Below are 18,181 nucleotides of genomic sequence, written 5' to 3' on the forward strand. Positions count from 1 at the left end.
GCGAGCGCTCATCCCAGCCTTTACTTTATCATCCCAGCCTTTTTACTTAACTTTTAACTTAACTTTTTACTTTGCTCGCGTGACTGTGTTTGTGCACTTTGAACAGAGGTGCGCTCTCGGGAGGATGTTTTTCAGCGCGCGATTAGTGTTCTGTGAACACGCGAGAATGCTTTTCCGCACACGAATAGTGTTCTGCGCGCTCGCTAAGATGCTTTTCCGAACATGGATAGTGTTTTGCGCTCGTATCTATCGCTCACGCGTGGTTTTTGTGCACGCGAGTTTTGTGTCTGAATTAACAGCATATAAATCTATTGATCATTTGAAAAATTAAGACCTCCGTGAAAAATTCAAGACTTTGAGGTGAAATTCAATACCTTTTAAGGCCTTAATATGGGAAAATGAAATTCAATACTTTTTCAAGACTTTCAAGACTCCGCGGGTACCCTGTAAACTGTAAAAAAATCTAATAAACTGATTCTAGATTACCAACAACTACAACAAAAACTTTAATGCTTTCATCAAAACAGTGTGGGCTAACAATTGCTATAAGGTCCAAAAACACCACACATTTTCATATCCAGCAGCACCTAGCTTAAGCATCCAATCTGCAGCCAAGTGTGAAACTCAATGAATGCAAGTATTGATCGCCTACCAGGTGGCAGCGATTTCTGAACCAACAAGATGCAAAGAGGGGCGCCATGCCTTAACAACACTTTTTCCATCAGTTCCAGGGTGAATGAATCCTGGCAACGTATGACTGGCAAGCCTTTTCCCATTAACAGCTTGCTGAGTCACAGAACCGTCCACTGAAAAAGAAGGGGCCCTCACACAAAGGGGGACCCACAATGCTGCACTTGTTGCCTAACAAACTCATGCTTGTTTAGCCACCCTGAGCTGCAAACCCTGAACTGCATTTGGATGGAGACCCACTGTTTAATACCTCAAAGCACAGAAAAAGCATTGCATGAAAAGAAATATGGGTTTACAATCGTGTGAAATTCACTGTAGTATGTACTAAATAAAGTCACTCTAGCTACTGTATACAGTAGAAAGCACCCTTGCTTTGAAGTGTTTATGTGTTGGACCTACCGTGTCACAACACCCCACAAGGTGACTGGGTTACATCTTTTTATATGGTGTGAAAGAGAATTAACATCCTGTGTCATTTATAAGAGAAAGAAGAGGGCAAATGGAAGGGTGTGGCAACAAGTGTTGCAGTACATTTAATCATTTTTTATTTGTTTTTATCCAAATCTATTTATAAAAATAAGAGTACAGTGACGCATCTAATAATAAGGTTTGTGCCACGTCACCAAAGTCATAAACCCACTGTAACCATACCATACAGGTAGTCGGACACAACAGGCTTCTACTAAAATGATAACTGCATGGCCCTGTGCCTCTAGGGCTTATGTCCTTTCTGCACCTGCCCACTTTTTTCCAATACCCAACATTGGACAAATGACATAATTATTTAATTTAAAACAGACGCTATGCCACTTCAAGACCTCTGTAACCAGTTCATTCTGCAGCAGAATGAGGCAGTACAAGCTTCTGTTATCAGTCACTGATGTAAATGCTTATCTTTGCACATTGTGGCGAGTCATGAAGTGCGCATAACGTATTTGCACGCTGATCATAAAGTGCAGATACAGCAGTGCCAGCAACCATGTGAGATCATATAGATTCAGCAAAGTGCACAGGATGGAGAGCTCAGACACAGTATACAGTTCAGAAAGTGTGTCAGGGTTCACCATGGCATTGGGCAAGAATAGGAGAGCTCTCTAGCAGTTGCATACTGCTGATGACTAATACAGAAGGAAACGGTCTGAGATTCTGTCTGACACTAAACTGCTTCACCAGTGCTGTGTAACTCTTGACTCAAGAGGCTCCAGAGGTACAGACATACTTGAGGAGTCTTACATATTAACCCTTTTTTTTAACAAAGTTGATTCTGGGTAACAAATTTATATTACCAAAGTTATTTAAGGAAAGTTGCGTCTCTATGTTTGCAATGCCTCCAGGTCTTGCTAAAGCAAGAGAACAGATAAAAGGACTGGAAGAGGAACTGGAAAGACTCTGGAGCATCAAGTGAATGTTTTTAGGATTTTGATTTACAGAAAACATTAGTTCTTGTCACGTCACATTTAATAACACTGCTGAAAATCAGTGCTGCTTTATTTATATATTTATATCTACTGTTGTTTTTATTCGTATTACCAATCCAATTCATTAAATTTATTAATAAAAACGAACTCTTGTGTCATTAACTTTGACGTAAGTTTGCTCTATTTATTATGAATCATATTATAGATCCCCCATTACATATAATACAATGTGTTCGCATGGTTTACGGTAAAAAAAAACATTTTCCACATGGTTCCAAAATGCGACAAACGCCATTTTTGAAAAAAATGAGTTACTGCCAAAATCAGTATTATATCAGGTCAGTAGTTAAAAGTAAATTCTTAATTTTACGCAAAATCCAATATCCGCCGTGTTATTCTGTCATCTTTTCTCCCTTTTTTCCCAAATTGCGATAAACGCCACTCCTCCTTTTTTACAGAACGCAATAAATCCTTTCCAGAAATTACAGCGCACCATTCTCGCAATGTAAACAAACAATGGTGGCGCGCTGAGTACACGGAGTCCTAGTTTTCCTCATCTACTTTGTACTTCGTGATCAACAAACAAAACAAAATTATACTTTAAGTGCATTGATAAACCTGTGATGGTTTTCTGTGACGGGAAAGAAACATAAGCCATCAACATCTAATAATTAACAAAACTTGTGTCTGAATTATAGTTTAGTCAGTAGTAAATTCTTTAAATATAAAAACAGACTACTCACAGGTTGTAAGTCAGAAGCGGGCGGAATTATGATAATGACCGCCGTGTAGGCCTGTCACGATAGTTTTCAGTAGTGGGTTAATTGCCTCAAAAATAATTGCAATAGTCGATATTGTCTTTTAAGACCATTTTATGTCTCTGATTATATAAGACAATATGTAAGTACATCCTTTCTAATAACACAACTTAGATTTTTAAGAGTATTAAAATGAAAAATGTGAAATAATAAAAAAATTAGAAAAAAAATCTAAAAAGTTTTAAGTTTTAATTTTTAATATAACCGTAACATTATGTACTGTATTGTTTAATATGTATGCAGCATTTGCTACCAAAAATTAAAACTTGATTTGATTAATTTTATTTTAAATGAATAGTGCAAAGTAGATGCTACAGCTACATCACATGTAAAGCCATGAAAAGAAAGCAAAATAAAATCAGTGACAATGAAAGAGTCTTAAAAATCAAAATGACAAATATTTAAATAGGCTGCTTGCTTTTGAAGTGTAATCTTTACTACTGGCAATGAGCTTTTCATGCCATAAAATCATACTCGTAACAGTGGCCTAAATTATGCTGGGTTGTTACTGATATGTAACCAGGTCAAATGCTATTCTAAAATACTTCTCAGTTATGTCCTCCCCTGCTCTAGAACAGTAGCATATCATTTTATATTAACCTATGCAATTTCATGCAAACATAACTGTTAGTAAGGGATACTTCCATATAAGATGCTCTGGTGCACAGCCAAGCCCATTTGACACCACAGTTTTGGAGAAAAGCTGTTTTCTAGAGTAGTGTATGAACTATACATGTGCTAGCTTGAAAACAGGGATTTGTGGTACTTTATCATATGTATACGCATCATGTGTACTTTATCAAGTTCACATTTGCTACAAAAACAATTCAGTATGAATTGAAAAAGGTTACGGCACAACTAATCATTCATTTCTCAATATTTTAAATGTAGCCTACTTCATTAAAGAGATACTGAGCGTTGACCCCTGACGCAGCATGTCACTTCCCGTTTGCTGTGTGACGTGTCTTAGGCGAGTAACTTGCATTCTTTATCTCTTGCAATACATTCAATGCATTCTTGGAGTCATTATTTTCTGTCTGCTCTATACTTGTGTTGATGAGCGGTAAAAACCCGCGTACACTGGCGCGGAACAGAACGAGACCCTCAGTATTTGTGCCGGGGCTTAGACCTGGACGGTCCTGGCCCATTTTAAACCCTGCATATGTATCCGAGTCCTGATCGGAAGGTAACATCCGATTCCGATCGAGTCTGAAACCACGTGATCGGGGCCGATTTCCGATCACGTGATCGGATCGGGACATCCCTACTGAATAGTACAAATTAAAAACCGACCACCAGGCTTTTCACCAAGCAATCGTTTCAACTGTACAAGCTTAAATTAAAAGTTTCAGAAAATTACAATTATTTACTCATCCTAGATGTATTAGGACTTACTTTCTTTAGCTGAACATAAACAAATAACTTTTTTATTAAAATTCTGTCATGTTATCTAATGTTTTGAGCTTATTTAGTAAAATGACTATATGCAAACAAACAAATACTGTAATAAGTATTAAGTGATAAGTTGAAATATGGTGGCACGTCTTGTGACTAGTTGTCATGCATTTTAATATAAAATTGTTTGTGTTTAACTGACAAAACAAAGTCATATACTGTACATCACGAGGGATGGCATGAAGGGGCATGAAAGTAAATTGTGCTAGAATCTTCATTTTCTGGTGAACTATACATTTAAGCCTAAAGGTCATTCATTTGTTTCCAGCATATATTCACGTTAAGAGTTAAAATGATCAAGATATCACTTCTATAAATCTTGTGCTATGTAGCTAAAAAAATCTAGCAAAAAAATACCTCAAATGGAAAATACAGATCTGTTTAAAGCAACACGCACAAAGCAGCTGTCACCTGTCTGTCTGTAAGCTGCTTCTGATTCCTCACATTAGATCTGGAGAGACAGTTGGCTTATGTCAAGGGCAAGGCATTGGTGGTGTTAGTGGTGTTGATGCCCACTGATGATGGCCATATGCTGTAGGCTCAAGTTCTTAATAAATCAGGCCAATAGTTTAGTTTCATTTCTTTTACTGGGAAACCTACATTGGGCTCATTTGTCAGTACAGAAGTGAAAGCACATCTGTTAGAGAACTTAAGTTATCCTTTGTGCAAATGTTTTTGGGTTTTCTGAGGTTTTACAAGTGCCCCTATTAATTAAATGCCTGGAAGGATGGACTTCATAAACTTCTGAGCTAACGCCTAAACAACAAAGTTTGATAGCAACGCCACGGGTGAAAGGACTTGAACTGAAACTAACGGGGATTCGGGGAAGGGAATCTTGTCATGCCAAGTCATCAAAAAACAATTGCCAATAACCTGTTTTTAAATATGACCCAAGAAAACCAGCATTTATCATCGTATTGAATGCTTTTTTTAAGTGTCACAAAGAAAAGTATTGTGAGCAATTTGGCATTAATTATCTTTAACTTCAATAACAGCTGATCAACTTAAAAATACTTTAACATATACAACTGCACTGTTTATAGCTTTGTGTTTGACATGTTTTCATAGTGATCTATCATGTACAATACTGTGCAAAAGTCTTGGTCACCATGCCAATATTAGATTTGTTGTTTTTTATGTAAGCAATAAGGCACGAGAGGCTGTGCTGCATCGTGAATAAGCAACGGCCGAAGGGCCTGCAACCCCTTCAGCCGTTACTTATTCACGATACAGCACTTGCCTCGAGTACCTTATTGCTTTTATAAAACGGTTACTACACAATATTAAAGTTAAAAAAAATATATTAGTGCAACTTTCATGAAGTTAAATCAATAAAAGCATTCCTTCTGCTAGAAAAAATAGTCCCTGACCGCGAACAATAACATGAAAGCTCAAATAAAAACAACAAACTGTTCTCAATCTTTGTCTCATTATATGTTGATGTGTTGCTAAGGGTGTTGCTAAGGGCGCAGTGATATTAAATAGAACTGTTGGGTGAAGCGGTCATAGCTGTGTTTTATCGTGAATAAAGCACACCTATTGACCAATCAGAATCAAGGATTGGAACTAACCGTTTTATAAAATGTTATAGTGATCATCATTTAATTGTTTCTCAATCGCTTTAATAGAATACATCCAGAAAATACAAGAAATGTGTATATTGTATTTTAAACAGTATAAAAGTATAAGCTGAAGTGTCAAGTATTTAGGGTAAACTCCCCTTTACTGCAGCTGCAGGATCTCTTAAACCTAAATGAAATTAAATCCTAATTTCTAATTCTAATTGAATGACTTCAGGACTTTTTTGTGTACATATTTCCTGTATTTTCTGTTTGTATCTTAATAAAAATATTACAAAATAAATATGGATGGACAATAAAACTGCACAAAAACAACAAAGCTGGTTGTGGTGGCTTAAGACTTTTGCACAGTACTGTACATACATTTTTTTCATCAGCTAAAAGTTCTGTATGACCCCTGCACAATGATCTCCCTTTGCACAACTTTTATAAAAGATGTGCACAATTATGAAAATCTAAATGCTGTTTAAAATGTATGTGCATCAAAAACTTATCAACTTACCACCAAGATCTAAATAACTTACAGCGAATGACAAGATAATGAGACCAGGGCTGCAACTAACGATTATTTTCATAATCGATTAATCGGGCGATTTTTTCCCCCCGTTTACTCGACTAATCAGATAAAATATAAATATTTACTTAATTAGCTCACGTATAATAGTTAAATAAGGCACTAAATTAGGGTATTTAACGTAGAAGTGTACTTTCAAAATCGCAAAAGGCACACACTACTACAGTTTTCCTAATATAATATTTTTAATTTATATTTTAAGCCTTAAATAAAAAGGTTTGCGCAGTTTTTAAATAGTAAAACATATTTAAATGTCAAAATATCAATTAATAAAATTAATTAAGCCTTTAGATGTGCTGAGAATTTTGCCACAGAATAATAAATGAATTTTAATCTTCAGCTTTAGACCTTGATGAATATTAAAATTATTTGTTATTAACAAAATATACATGCGATATATATGCGTTGTTACAGTAATAAACCTGGATTTCCCCCTTACTTTAAAACAGACGCTTGTGGTTCATTACTATTTTTATGAAAACCCAACAACAATTTAACAAATACAAAGTCACTTATAATAAAGGAAATTAAACCTGTATTAATCAGCATTCTTTTGCATTTTTGCAGAGAGACACATCACGTTTACACCTGGAATTTAAATCTGACGTAAAACATTTGTGCTCGGTACCTCAGATTAGGTAAATAGGCAGTAAATTGGGATGTCAGCCTTAAATATCCGACTGAACTACTCAATTTACCCCATGTCGTATTTTCAAAACCCTGGCGGATGTCAGTCATGTTGAATCATTGTCTACATACTAATACTTCTCAACTCTGTCCTAAAGCAAACCCCAGAACTTAATATTGTGGAGGTCTTTATTATCAGATGATGAGTCAAATCAGGTATGTGATGAGCTATGAGGGACGTTCCAGGACTGGGTTGAGAAGCTCTGGACTGTTTTTGCTCAACACACCACTAAAATAAGCACTTCAATAAGAGGCATTTCCACACTGTTGTTTCTGCAGATCTAGCCCAAGTAAACACCTCTTCTCTTCTCCAGTTAATGCTCTATCAACACATACTGTAATCCAGAAATAAATCCCTCACCACCCATCTAATGTGCTGACGATCACACATGTTAATTCAGCTGTGTATAAAGAGGGCAAACATAGACCATTCGCCTGATTGTTCTGGGTTATTCCATACAACAGTCTTTTGACGATACTGTATAAAAACGTTGATATCTGCATCGCATGAAAGACAGAAACCTACTGTACGAAGCATCAGATATGTTCAATAAGATGCTGCTAACATACTAGTAGGTAAAATTTCCAGGCATTCTAAAAAAATACAGGAGTCTTGTAACTTGCACGATCTCTGTAAGGAGGATGCAGAAGATGGAGAATTAATCCTGAGAGACCCTATTTTAAAAAAATGAAATATTCCAAATTTGATTGACTAAGGTAAGAAACAATATACAGAAACAACTTAATCCACAATAGCCCTGCATATTTATTCTAGACAAAAACACACATTTTAACCAATGCTGCTGAAATACAGCAGTCTCATGTCAGTGTTGCCTTTTCCCATTTCTTTTCACATCTGCCTCACATCCGCAGGTCTTGAATCTTATTTTAACAGAAGAATCCTTCATAAATTTCACCGGCCTACACGTTCCTCACAGATATCTGCCAAAGGACACTGTCTAATCAGCTTCCTCCAACTTACACCACAATGATGCTCACAAATTTATCTGTCTTACTGGATGACCTGCTAAAAATATAGCAGTGTTTGCTTTTGGTGAGAAACTAACAGATTTTCCACATTGCGACAGCATCATTGATGGTAACACAACTCCTTTTTAGGAACTTTACAGATCAGTCTTGTCTCGATTTACTAAAAAGTTGTGCATCATTTTTGCCTCCCTCTTTTTAAGCAAGTTTCACATGTAATTTTAAGTAATTGCTTAAAAAATGCTTAAAAGTCCATGTAAGACTTACTTAAAAAAAGTGGATGCAAAAATGATGCACTATATATACATTTTTTTAGTAAATCCAGCGTATTATTTTTTCAGTGTAGGTTGACAAGAAAAAGTACAAGAATATTACTTGACTGTTTATTTACAGGGGAGTCTCTCACAAAATGTCTTCAACCACCCAAATTTGTGGTTATTTCATTTGCTCCTGCATTCTAACATCAAATAAGATATAAAACTACCACCAAGCTGTGATGAGGTTTTGGTAACCAGACTTAATTTGTAATTAACAGCATCACTTGCAAACATAACTTCTCATCCCCTCACCATTACAATAATCCAAATAAAAAGTTTAAGTTCGCAATCTTAATTTATACCTAAAATATATCTGCTGTGTTTAGGACAAGCAGACTTTTTCAAATCCAGACAAAACAAAGTTTCAAAGACAATCCAAAGACCTCAAGTCGAGAAACAACCAGCCACATGCTGATCTAGACAAAGGGATTCAATATGTGTTAGATAATCTTAGAAAATAGTGGGGTTTTTTTTACACAGAATTGGAACCCTTTTGAGCCAACACGGTGCGAAATGCCAACCACACTCTCACTTACAAAGCCCGAGTGACCTATTTTCTCACAGCAGTGTAAGAAATGTTTCTCTATGGGTTTTATGGTATAGCTATAATGCTAAAAGCAGAAATTGGTCTTCACTGAAAAGTGTAGAGATTAGGGGTGCACCGACATATCGGCCGATGATCCTTGCTATGCTTCACAATGAATTACGGTGAAATGCTGTTACATCCAAAAGCCAGGGGGCTCTCGTGCAGAAACTCAATTAGCCGTGTTTGCAATATCGGGCTTCAAGCGGGCGTGCCAGTGCCTGCCGAGGCCTGTCGCGTTTGCATTGTCACTTCCGGGGCATGATCGTGCTTCACTGGTGCTTCGTTGGGGCTTAAGGCCCGGCTTTTCTGGCCCGCCGAATTCCTTGGGCCACATCGGGCTTCTCGGGGCTAGGGGAGTGGTAAAGGTCAAAGGCGGAGTTTATCTGAGTCTCTGGCAAGATGCGCATCCATCTGTCTGCAGATTTAAAACTTTAAAAATAATCGGAATCACCAGTAATTTACTGTTTAACGGAAGATGCCTGCTATGTTTGTACTTCGGACTGTAGAAAATGATCTGCATATGTAAAAACAAAGACGCGTTACAACGCCGAACTCGCCATGCTAAGGATCCGGCGCACACCGCTAACTTACCGGTTCGGGAGAAGTTTATAAAGTTTCGGGCACAGAACAAAGTGTTTAAAGTGCAACAGTGCTGAGAAATTAAAGATGTGTGTTGGATCATCATTTCATCGTCTATGTACTAAAGAAGCGATCACTCGAGTCACGATGGTATCTACAGACGGTGAGTTAACATGCTACATAACGTTTGCATACAAAACACTTAAAATACAATACAAATAACGATTGCTTATTTGCTTATTTTGCTTATGAAGTGTCTTACATGGGTGTTTATTGTGTTTTTTGTGCTATATTGTCATCTGTGTTGAATTTTTTAGTCAGCCCTTAGAAAAAGTAACCATGGTTTTATTATATTAGTCATAGCCATGCTTTCTGGTATTTTGGAGATTAATTTAACTCAATATGAATGTAGCAAACTTTATATGTGAGTATACTGTATGTGTATGTACAAACCCTTTATACAAAACATCACATGTGCTGCTTTATTCTTTTGTGTCCGTTTGACAGAAAAAATGCCAACGTAAAGCTTTCAGTTTGTCATCCAGGAGTTTTTATTTTGTATGAGAGATGATACAGCAACAGATGCAAGAGCAGGAGATGAAACGAACAGATGATGATGAGACGAGAGGAGCCATGGATGTTAAAATCCGTCCGAAGGAGATGTCTTTAAATACACCTGTCTGTGCACTGATATAAACTTCATATGTAAATAAAGTACCGCGTTATTATTACTACGACTGCTTGTCAGTTTATTGAAAATGATTGCTTAATAAGGATCACATCTGAAACACAGAAATAGTAAGATGCCACAAAATGGTAAATATAACCATCATTAACTTAACCACTGTAACATAGCTTTTTAAATACTTGTGTATATTCAGAGTTGATTCTTAACGAGTACATTTTCTAATGATTTCTCAAACGTTTTGATTTTTGAGATGCAAGTAAAGTGATTTTCAGTCCTATTCAGCTATTCGAGGCAGTTCTTTATAGACAAAAGTATTGATTGATTGACACATTATTGAAATAGCTATTAGACAGTTACCTTGTGTTTCATGTGATGCTCAACTATTAACGTTTTCATGATTAAAGATATCACACCTCTTATAATGTGTAAGTATGTTTACATCGCCATTGAACTATACACTTAACGTTTCATATTTAGACACACGTGCACACCTGTATTTTAAAATAAGACTATTTTACATAAATGTAAAACTAGGACTCGTTATATTCTTTAAAATATTGTGTATATAGTATAATGGCACATTAGGTAGATGAACGCTTTATTTGTAATGATCCTACTTCATAAAGTTTACTATTGCTTCTGATTTTGTCTCGTTGTGAGATCGCTCGTGTGCAGCCAACATAAACTTCAAGAGTAACACCGCAGATGGAGCAAACATCTATCTTCTCATCTTGGCTTTCACCGTGCAAACAGCCGCCTCAGTTATGTTCTTTATGTTTGTTGTATGATGATGCGATCTCACTCCCGTCTCCTGTCAGATTGAAGTGACATCCTCACGGTAAAACAGGCGGAGTTGTGTGACGTTACATCCAGGTAGGCGTATTAAGGGCGGGGTTTTCTGAAGCGCAGCGGCGCTATTGGCTTGACAATGCAAACGCGTTGTGATTTTGGCTACACAGCTGGAGGTCTGAGGCTATTGGCTCCGTGAGGCCCGTTTGAAGCCCTGGCTCGCACAGGCCCGATAGTGCAAAAGCGGCTAATATGCGCTGTAGACGAAGAACCATGCTATGCACGCAGCTCCAGGTAATGGCTTAAGGATATATTTATATCGCTGTTCTTCAAACCTTTTCAGGTATTTTCATGACAATAAAGAATAGACCCTTTTACTGTGTGTACACAATGATGACGTGGAAACGTATGCGCGCGCATTTTGGCAACGGAAGTATGGCAAGAATCAGCAGTGAAGCAACACAGACAGAGAAAGTTAATTTAAAAAGTTGACTTATCAACAGCTACCAGATCCGTGTACTATAGTGAAGTGGATAGAAGATATTAGCAGATGGCCAAATATAAAGTGGCCAGATACATATATACGTATTAGAATATTATATTAGCGCAACCGAACGCAACAACCAGACATTTTGATGCTGGGTTTTGATAAACTTTCTTAGTTGCCATTTCTGTTGCCAAAATGCACACGCAGGCTGTTTGATCACGTGGACTGTAAAAGGGTCTATAAGTATAATGATTATGTTTGACGAGTGTTGCTTTTTCAAATGCATGTTATAAACAACTCAAACTAACAGTGATTTAGTGATTTGATCGATAAGGACTTACTGATCAAAAGCCGTAGTACATGAAATAGCTGTGAATATTATCGGCTGTGCGATTCAGAATAGTTATTGCCACATATTATTAGTGTATACACTCTAAAAATGGCTGGGTTATTTTTGACCCACAATGGGTAAATATTGGACAAAACACGTGTTGGGTTAAAAATTGACCCAATGCTGGGTTGTTTTATCCTAACTGCTGAGTTATTATACTCCATGGTTGCATAACAAAAACCCAACATTGGGTCATTTTTGACCCAGCATGGGGTAATGTTTAACCCAGCACGTGTTCTGTCCAATATTACCCATTATGGGTCAAAAATAACCCAACCATTTTTAGAGTGTATCGGCATTTATCGATGCACCCCTTCTAGAGATCCAGACAATCACATATTTGTCATCTCTAAACATTGTCACTGGCAACATTCTGGATAAAACCATCAATCCCATAAAGTCACATTAGATGTGTTAGATTATATTTGGCAAGGATCTCCACTTACCAGAGTGGTTTAATAAAATCAACATGGGTCTTGCCTGCCCTGCATATAGAGCCTCTAATTTCAATCCATGATCTTAGCCGGCCTTTGAATTCCTTTGGGTGGTTAAATGCATTTCCATTCACTAACAAACTGCCACTAGAGGATGTAGTTATTGTTATGGCACCTAATGATGACAAAGCTTTGACAATGGAAAGGAGAAACCATAACATACTGTAGCTGCAGAAAGGGACTGAAGAAAACTATCAATGGAGACAAACAAGAATAAAACTGATAGGTGTTTTTACAACCAAGTGGTGATAAAATTAAATCTACACTTTGAGTGTTGGTCTATGAGCAATCATTTGTAATTATAGGGACTATAAAAATGGGCAAGGGATAAAAATCTAACAGACTAACTGATTAAATAAAATAGGCTACTTTTTGAGAACACTGTCAGATCTCAGAACAAAATTAATTCTGGCTAAAATAGATGTCAGAAAAGGCAGTTCTGGTCCTGTTCACTTTTAATTGGCAGTTTGTTTCCATTACAACACAACACATTCTGATCACATTTGCATAATTCCAAATATAATGTTATTGTAAGACAAGATGACAACACTTCAAGGTCTTGTGTCAAGTTAAACTATGCAAGAATGTAAGTGGAACCCAAACAGTAAAATAAAACAACAAAGGGTGATTGTTTAGGTCTCTATAAATACTGAAAGATGACACAAAACATACGAAGAACTTTGACTGCTGGGAAAGAGAAAGGACACTTTCCAATGTCTTAATATGACAGGGCCATAACGTCAACACACTTCAGGAGACCGGTGTTTAAAGTGACTGATCACTGAACTCTCCTTCACACATGAACTGTAAATACCCATTTAACTGACTATAAAACACATACTGCAGACCCTATAGCAGAGTATCAGGAAATCAGTGTGTTTCTTAGCATTGCCATTACCTTAAACATATGCTCAGTGAGTGGGGTGACACCTCCGTACACAGCTCATTCAAGGAAAAGTGCACAATACTGAACCTAAACTCAAACAGTACCCGTTTTAATATTAAACTGATGCTTCATTGTTTTCTAAATAAGTGAAATAGGGCACAACTCTTAAGTCATGACAAGGTTTGTTTACATAAAATAAAAAAGTCCACACAGCTTTTGTTGACAGAATGGTAAGTAGGTGGATGGCCATTAGTGAAAACACAAATCATTTAAAAAGCTTCATGTGGTCTCAATACAAAACATCCAGGCATGCAGGGAAGCAAATAAAGTAAAGTCACCCCCAAACTCCAAAAGTTAGCCCACATTCTGCCAACTACCCAGCTGTTTCTAATGTGAATGTGATGGCTGAAATAAATCATTGGAATAATACAATAAGCGCAAGAAGAAAATAAGAGAACACAAAGAAACAAGACTAGAACAAATGCACTAAAACACTACAAGAGCCAAAATCCACACATTCACCACCAGAACGGTACACAAATAAATATTCAAGTAATATCCGTTGCACAACATTTCTGTCCCTCTCTTTCTTATGTTTGTTAGACTTGTATTAATACTTAAAGATGCCAAACATAATAAAAACTAAACTTCATTAAACAAACAAATATGTGAAAAACATTCACTGCAGATGTTAAGAGGACATTTGCACCAGCAAAAAATTATTTTACAGACATCTAATAATATAATGTTTAGGAGGTTTAAACAAACAATTAACAGACGTTTAACAGAAGTGAGATATATTGTTGGGCATTCAAAATGGCAACCCGGTAAGAAGAAAAAGAAAGCACTTTTGGAACCAAGTTCAAAATCAACACATGTTTGTGAAGTTTTGCACTGAAAGCAACATTATATAATTCATCCAGTCAGCAAGTTCAAGACTCCCAACTTGCAACTCACAGACAGAACTATCACAGTTTAATGAAAAACAACATGCAAACATGTTATTATTGTATCACAGTCAGAGAAAGTCACTTATAATTAAATTTTAACAGAACGATGAAGTATTTTTGATGAAACAATAGCAGACACATGTTACAAAACAAATCTTTTCTAAATAAACTCACCTTTGCCGTGCATATGATACGCCAGTCCTTCCCATTCACTTAAACGGCGCATCTTTTCTTGTTGTTTTATTTATTGGTTTCTCAATTTTGTTCTGTTTTTAAACCATTTTCGCTTGGGTTTAGGGTTAGATTTCAGATTTGCTTAAGAAGGTTATTTAATATACAGGTTTCTCCATGTTTTTGTCTATATTTAAGCCATGGTCGCTTGGAGTTGGGGTTAGAATCAGAATTGGGGTTTGGGTTAGGATGTCATTTTTATATAACAAAAAGTTGTTGTAAACCCAAGCGAAAATGGTAAAAAAAGCAAAAAAAAAAAACAATAAATAAAACGACAAAAAAAGATGCGCCGTTTGAGTGAATGGAAGGACTGGCGTTTCATATGGACGACATGCCAAAGTGAAATTTGGCATATGTATTGTACGACTTTTACACTTTGTGCTATTTATACGCATTTCTGTGAGAATGGGTTGCCTTTTTGTCATGGCAAAGTTTGGTTGAATGAATGAAAGTGGATGTTTGTCGATAAAAATAGTTCACAAAAAACATTTGTGATAAAAGTTTCACAAGGGAAAGATACACTCAAATAAAAAATGCTGCGACGATGTCTGCAGGCACAGTTTTGTCATCCGGCTGCAGTTTGAAAAGGGTCACATGGTATTATAACCACAGGCCAAGATTAGGACACAACCAGACCTTGCAAATAATAGACTTCTGATCCAATGACACATGATCATTTAGGGACAAACCCAAAAAATTATGCATTGGATAACTTAATCTAAAACAGTTCTGGGGTCAAAGTGGCCTCAACAGACTTTAAAGGGCCTTAAGATGACATAAATGTACTTAAATAAGACAAAAAAAGAGTAATAAAATAAGGTAAAAGAAATAAAAATCAAGATTTTTCTTTAATTTTTAATAACAAATATATATATTTCCAGTTAGGTAAAGACCTAGAATATTTTAATGGGTTTAAAGCTGTGAATGGGGGGGGGTTCAAATATTGCTCTGGAAAATGGGGGGTATGAACTATCTAGTGTTTTTGGTTTTGTAATCTGCAGGACTATTGCCAGCTAGTACCCTTCATGGCAAAGAAAATAAAATGATGTGACGAGATGTCACTTACAGTAAACAGCTTAATGTATCCGTTTGCACTGAACAGGTTCTACATGAAACAGACAAATGTTTGAGGTTTAGGTGGCTCTCAAAACTTTACCACCAAGTTTTCGCCATCTCATTTATAACCACTTTCACTGGCCTAAATATGCATCACTGATTTACCTTCAGCGACCAGCTCTTCCACCGTGACTTGGTATCGACCGACGGCAAACACCCTTCCAATGTAGTTGCTGCTGCCAGTACCAGATCCAGAGCCACCCCCGAGACTTCCGCTCTCCGACTTTGGCATACGAGCAAACTTCTTCATTCTTGCCTCTGTGTTTCTGTCTTCCCAAATGACAATCGAGACAGATCCAAACAGTCGAAGACGACTAAAACCTCAATATGTTCATCACCGCTCTTTCAGTCCAGCATGCTGAGAGATCAGCTCTCCTGAGATGCGCCTGGCACTTCAGCGCCAAAAGGACGCAGAAAGGCGTAGCCGAACGCTTCCTATTTCCCCCGAAGCCCAGTAACACAACTGCATAGAAGTAAACCGTAAGACCAGCGTTTTGGTCGTTAATAAGTGACAACAACAGAAAGACTTACACAGTCCACGCCACTGTATTGTCAGGCCGACTCCAGTTGCAGCTGGCTAGCGACGAGCTGTACAGAGCATTCGCCTAGTTAGCTTGCTAACAACGGTGGAATGCTCTATATAGCCAAACCATGCTTTTGTATTCAGCAGAAAGCCAAAGCTTGTTGAAGTCCAGGTTATTCGACACTAGTGTAAACAACAAACGAGCGAAAAGTGGGTGTGTAGGCGGAGGCTACGCTAGCAGTCGAGCCTGATAGCGAAACTCTTAAAATGATGACTGCTGCCACTTCCCCTTAGGATAGTTTAGTTAGCCAGCTCGCTAGCCTACTGTCTTCCTGTGCTTGAAGAGGGTACCGTTTATCATAATAAAAAAATAAATACAAAAATAAAGTCGAAGTAGTTCGACTAGGTTAACGGTTATGCGTCGGTTATTAATTTTGAATCACAGAGCTCGTCCTCGTGCTCTGGAACTCCCCAGTCACGCTGATAAAGTTCGAACTCTCGTGACTCGCCGTAGAGTCAGTGGGAGGTTTGTTATTGCCCAATCGGCCTGTCTGACAACCTAACTTGTTTTTGTCCGATTCCTTCCCATTGTCATGATTGGTGTGAATGGGATGCGTCGCGTAGACGCTGTTCTCTGATGGGATGGCAAGAATGGCTGTCTGTGCTTGCCAGTTTGCTTGATAAATATCATAACCGATGTTTATAGTCCCTGAATGATGAATGAATTGTTTGGGAGTATGTGATGTACCCTTAAATGAGAAATGCATTGTGTTGTGCATTGTGTACACTGCTACAGTTATTGAAAAAAAATTCCTTCATAACAATACCGACTTAAAATGCAACATCTTAAAGATGTAATATGTTTCTTCTGTATGTCTTATATCAGTGTACGCACAATTAGCTAAATGTGTACATACGAAATACGGCTTCATATATTGTTTACCATAATATATAACCATACATATAAATTATAATAAATCTAAACATACCTATATGCACGTGACAATGTATGATTCATTAATAAATTATTTTAAACGGTCAACAGTAACTACAGATTCTGGTTGAGTTTAAGATTAAATTTCGCTGTATAATACTTTGTAAATGTATCCCTTATTTATAGATTAAAAACGAACACAGGTAAAAATTCATAAACGAAAATTCAGCATAATGCGTTGGTAGAATTACGTAAAATAGAGGCAGTCACGTGATGACAACGATTCAGGCAGACGGTTGTTACTCATGTGCCTTTGTTACTTAGTTTGTGAAAATGTAGCGCCCTCCTCTGGTTAAATACAGATTTATAAGGAGCAGGTATCTTATGATCCCAGGCTGAGAATATAACAATATATTGTTTATCTACAGTATAAAGTTTTAAATATTAATGGCTCTTTCGACTTTCACAACAGTTACATTTTTTAGTCCAATATGTTATACGTTGTTTATCTATGGTTAAAGGAATAGTTCATTTTAAAATGAAAATTCTGTCATCATTTACTTATCCTCATGTTGTTCTAAACCTGTATTAATTTCTTTTTTCTGATGAACACAAAAAAATATTTACAGAAATGATGGTAAACACACAGCAGTAAGTGACCATAGACTTCCATAGTAGGAATAAAAAAAATGATGGAATTTAATGGGTACCGTCAACTGTGTGCTTACTATCATTTATCAAAATATTTTCTTAGTCATTTATCACAATACTTCCAAAATATTTTTTTCCTACTATGGAAGTCAATGGTCACTTACTGCTGTGTGTTACCATCATTTCTCAAAATGTCTTTTTTGTGTTCATCAGAAAAAAAAATCATACAGGTTTAGAACAACACGAGGGTAAGTAAATTATGACAGAATTTTCAATTTAAAGTGAACTATCCCTTTAAATAGTATATGTAAAATAACATAATAATAAAATTGTGCTCAACTGCAGAACAT

General features: G+C 36.8%; 1 protein-coding gene across 3 annotated transcripts in view; it reads right to left on the reverse strand.

Moving 5' to 3' along the window:
- The window catches only part of bmp2k (BMP2 inducible kinase), a 41,696-nt gene extending 24,890 nt beyond the window's left edge, over window positions 1-16,806 (reverse strand). The window contains exons 1-2 of one of the 3 annotated variants that reach the window (XM_055199886.2): window positions 16,255-16,804; window positions 15,829-16,186 (exon numbers count right to left, since the gene is read on the reverse strand). In XM_055199886.2, coding sequence (XP_055055861.2) covers window positions 15,829-15,973 — 145 coding nt within the window. In that variant the 5' untranslated portion in view covers window positions 15,974-16,186; window positions 16,255-16,804. Of the gene's footprint in view, window positions 1-15,828 lie in introns of all 3 variants that reach the window. The other 2 variants (XM_055199887.2, XM_073860759.1) reach the window with 2 other exon arrangements.
- Between the last annotated feature and the right edge of the window lie 1,375 nt (window positions 16,807-18,181).

This window comes from Misgurnus anguillicaudatus, chromosome 22 (assembly GCF_027580225.2).
Source record: "Misgurnus anguillicaudatus chromosome 22, ASM2758022v2, whole genome shotgun sequence".
NCBI classification, from domain to species: Eukaryota; Metazoa; Chordata; class Actinopteri; order Cypriniformes; family Cobitidae; genus Misgurnus; species Misgurnus anguillicaudatus.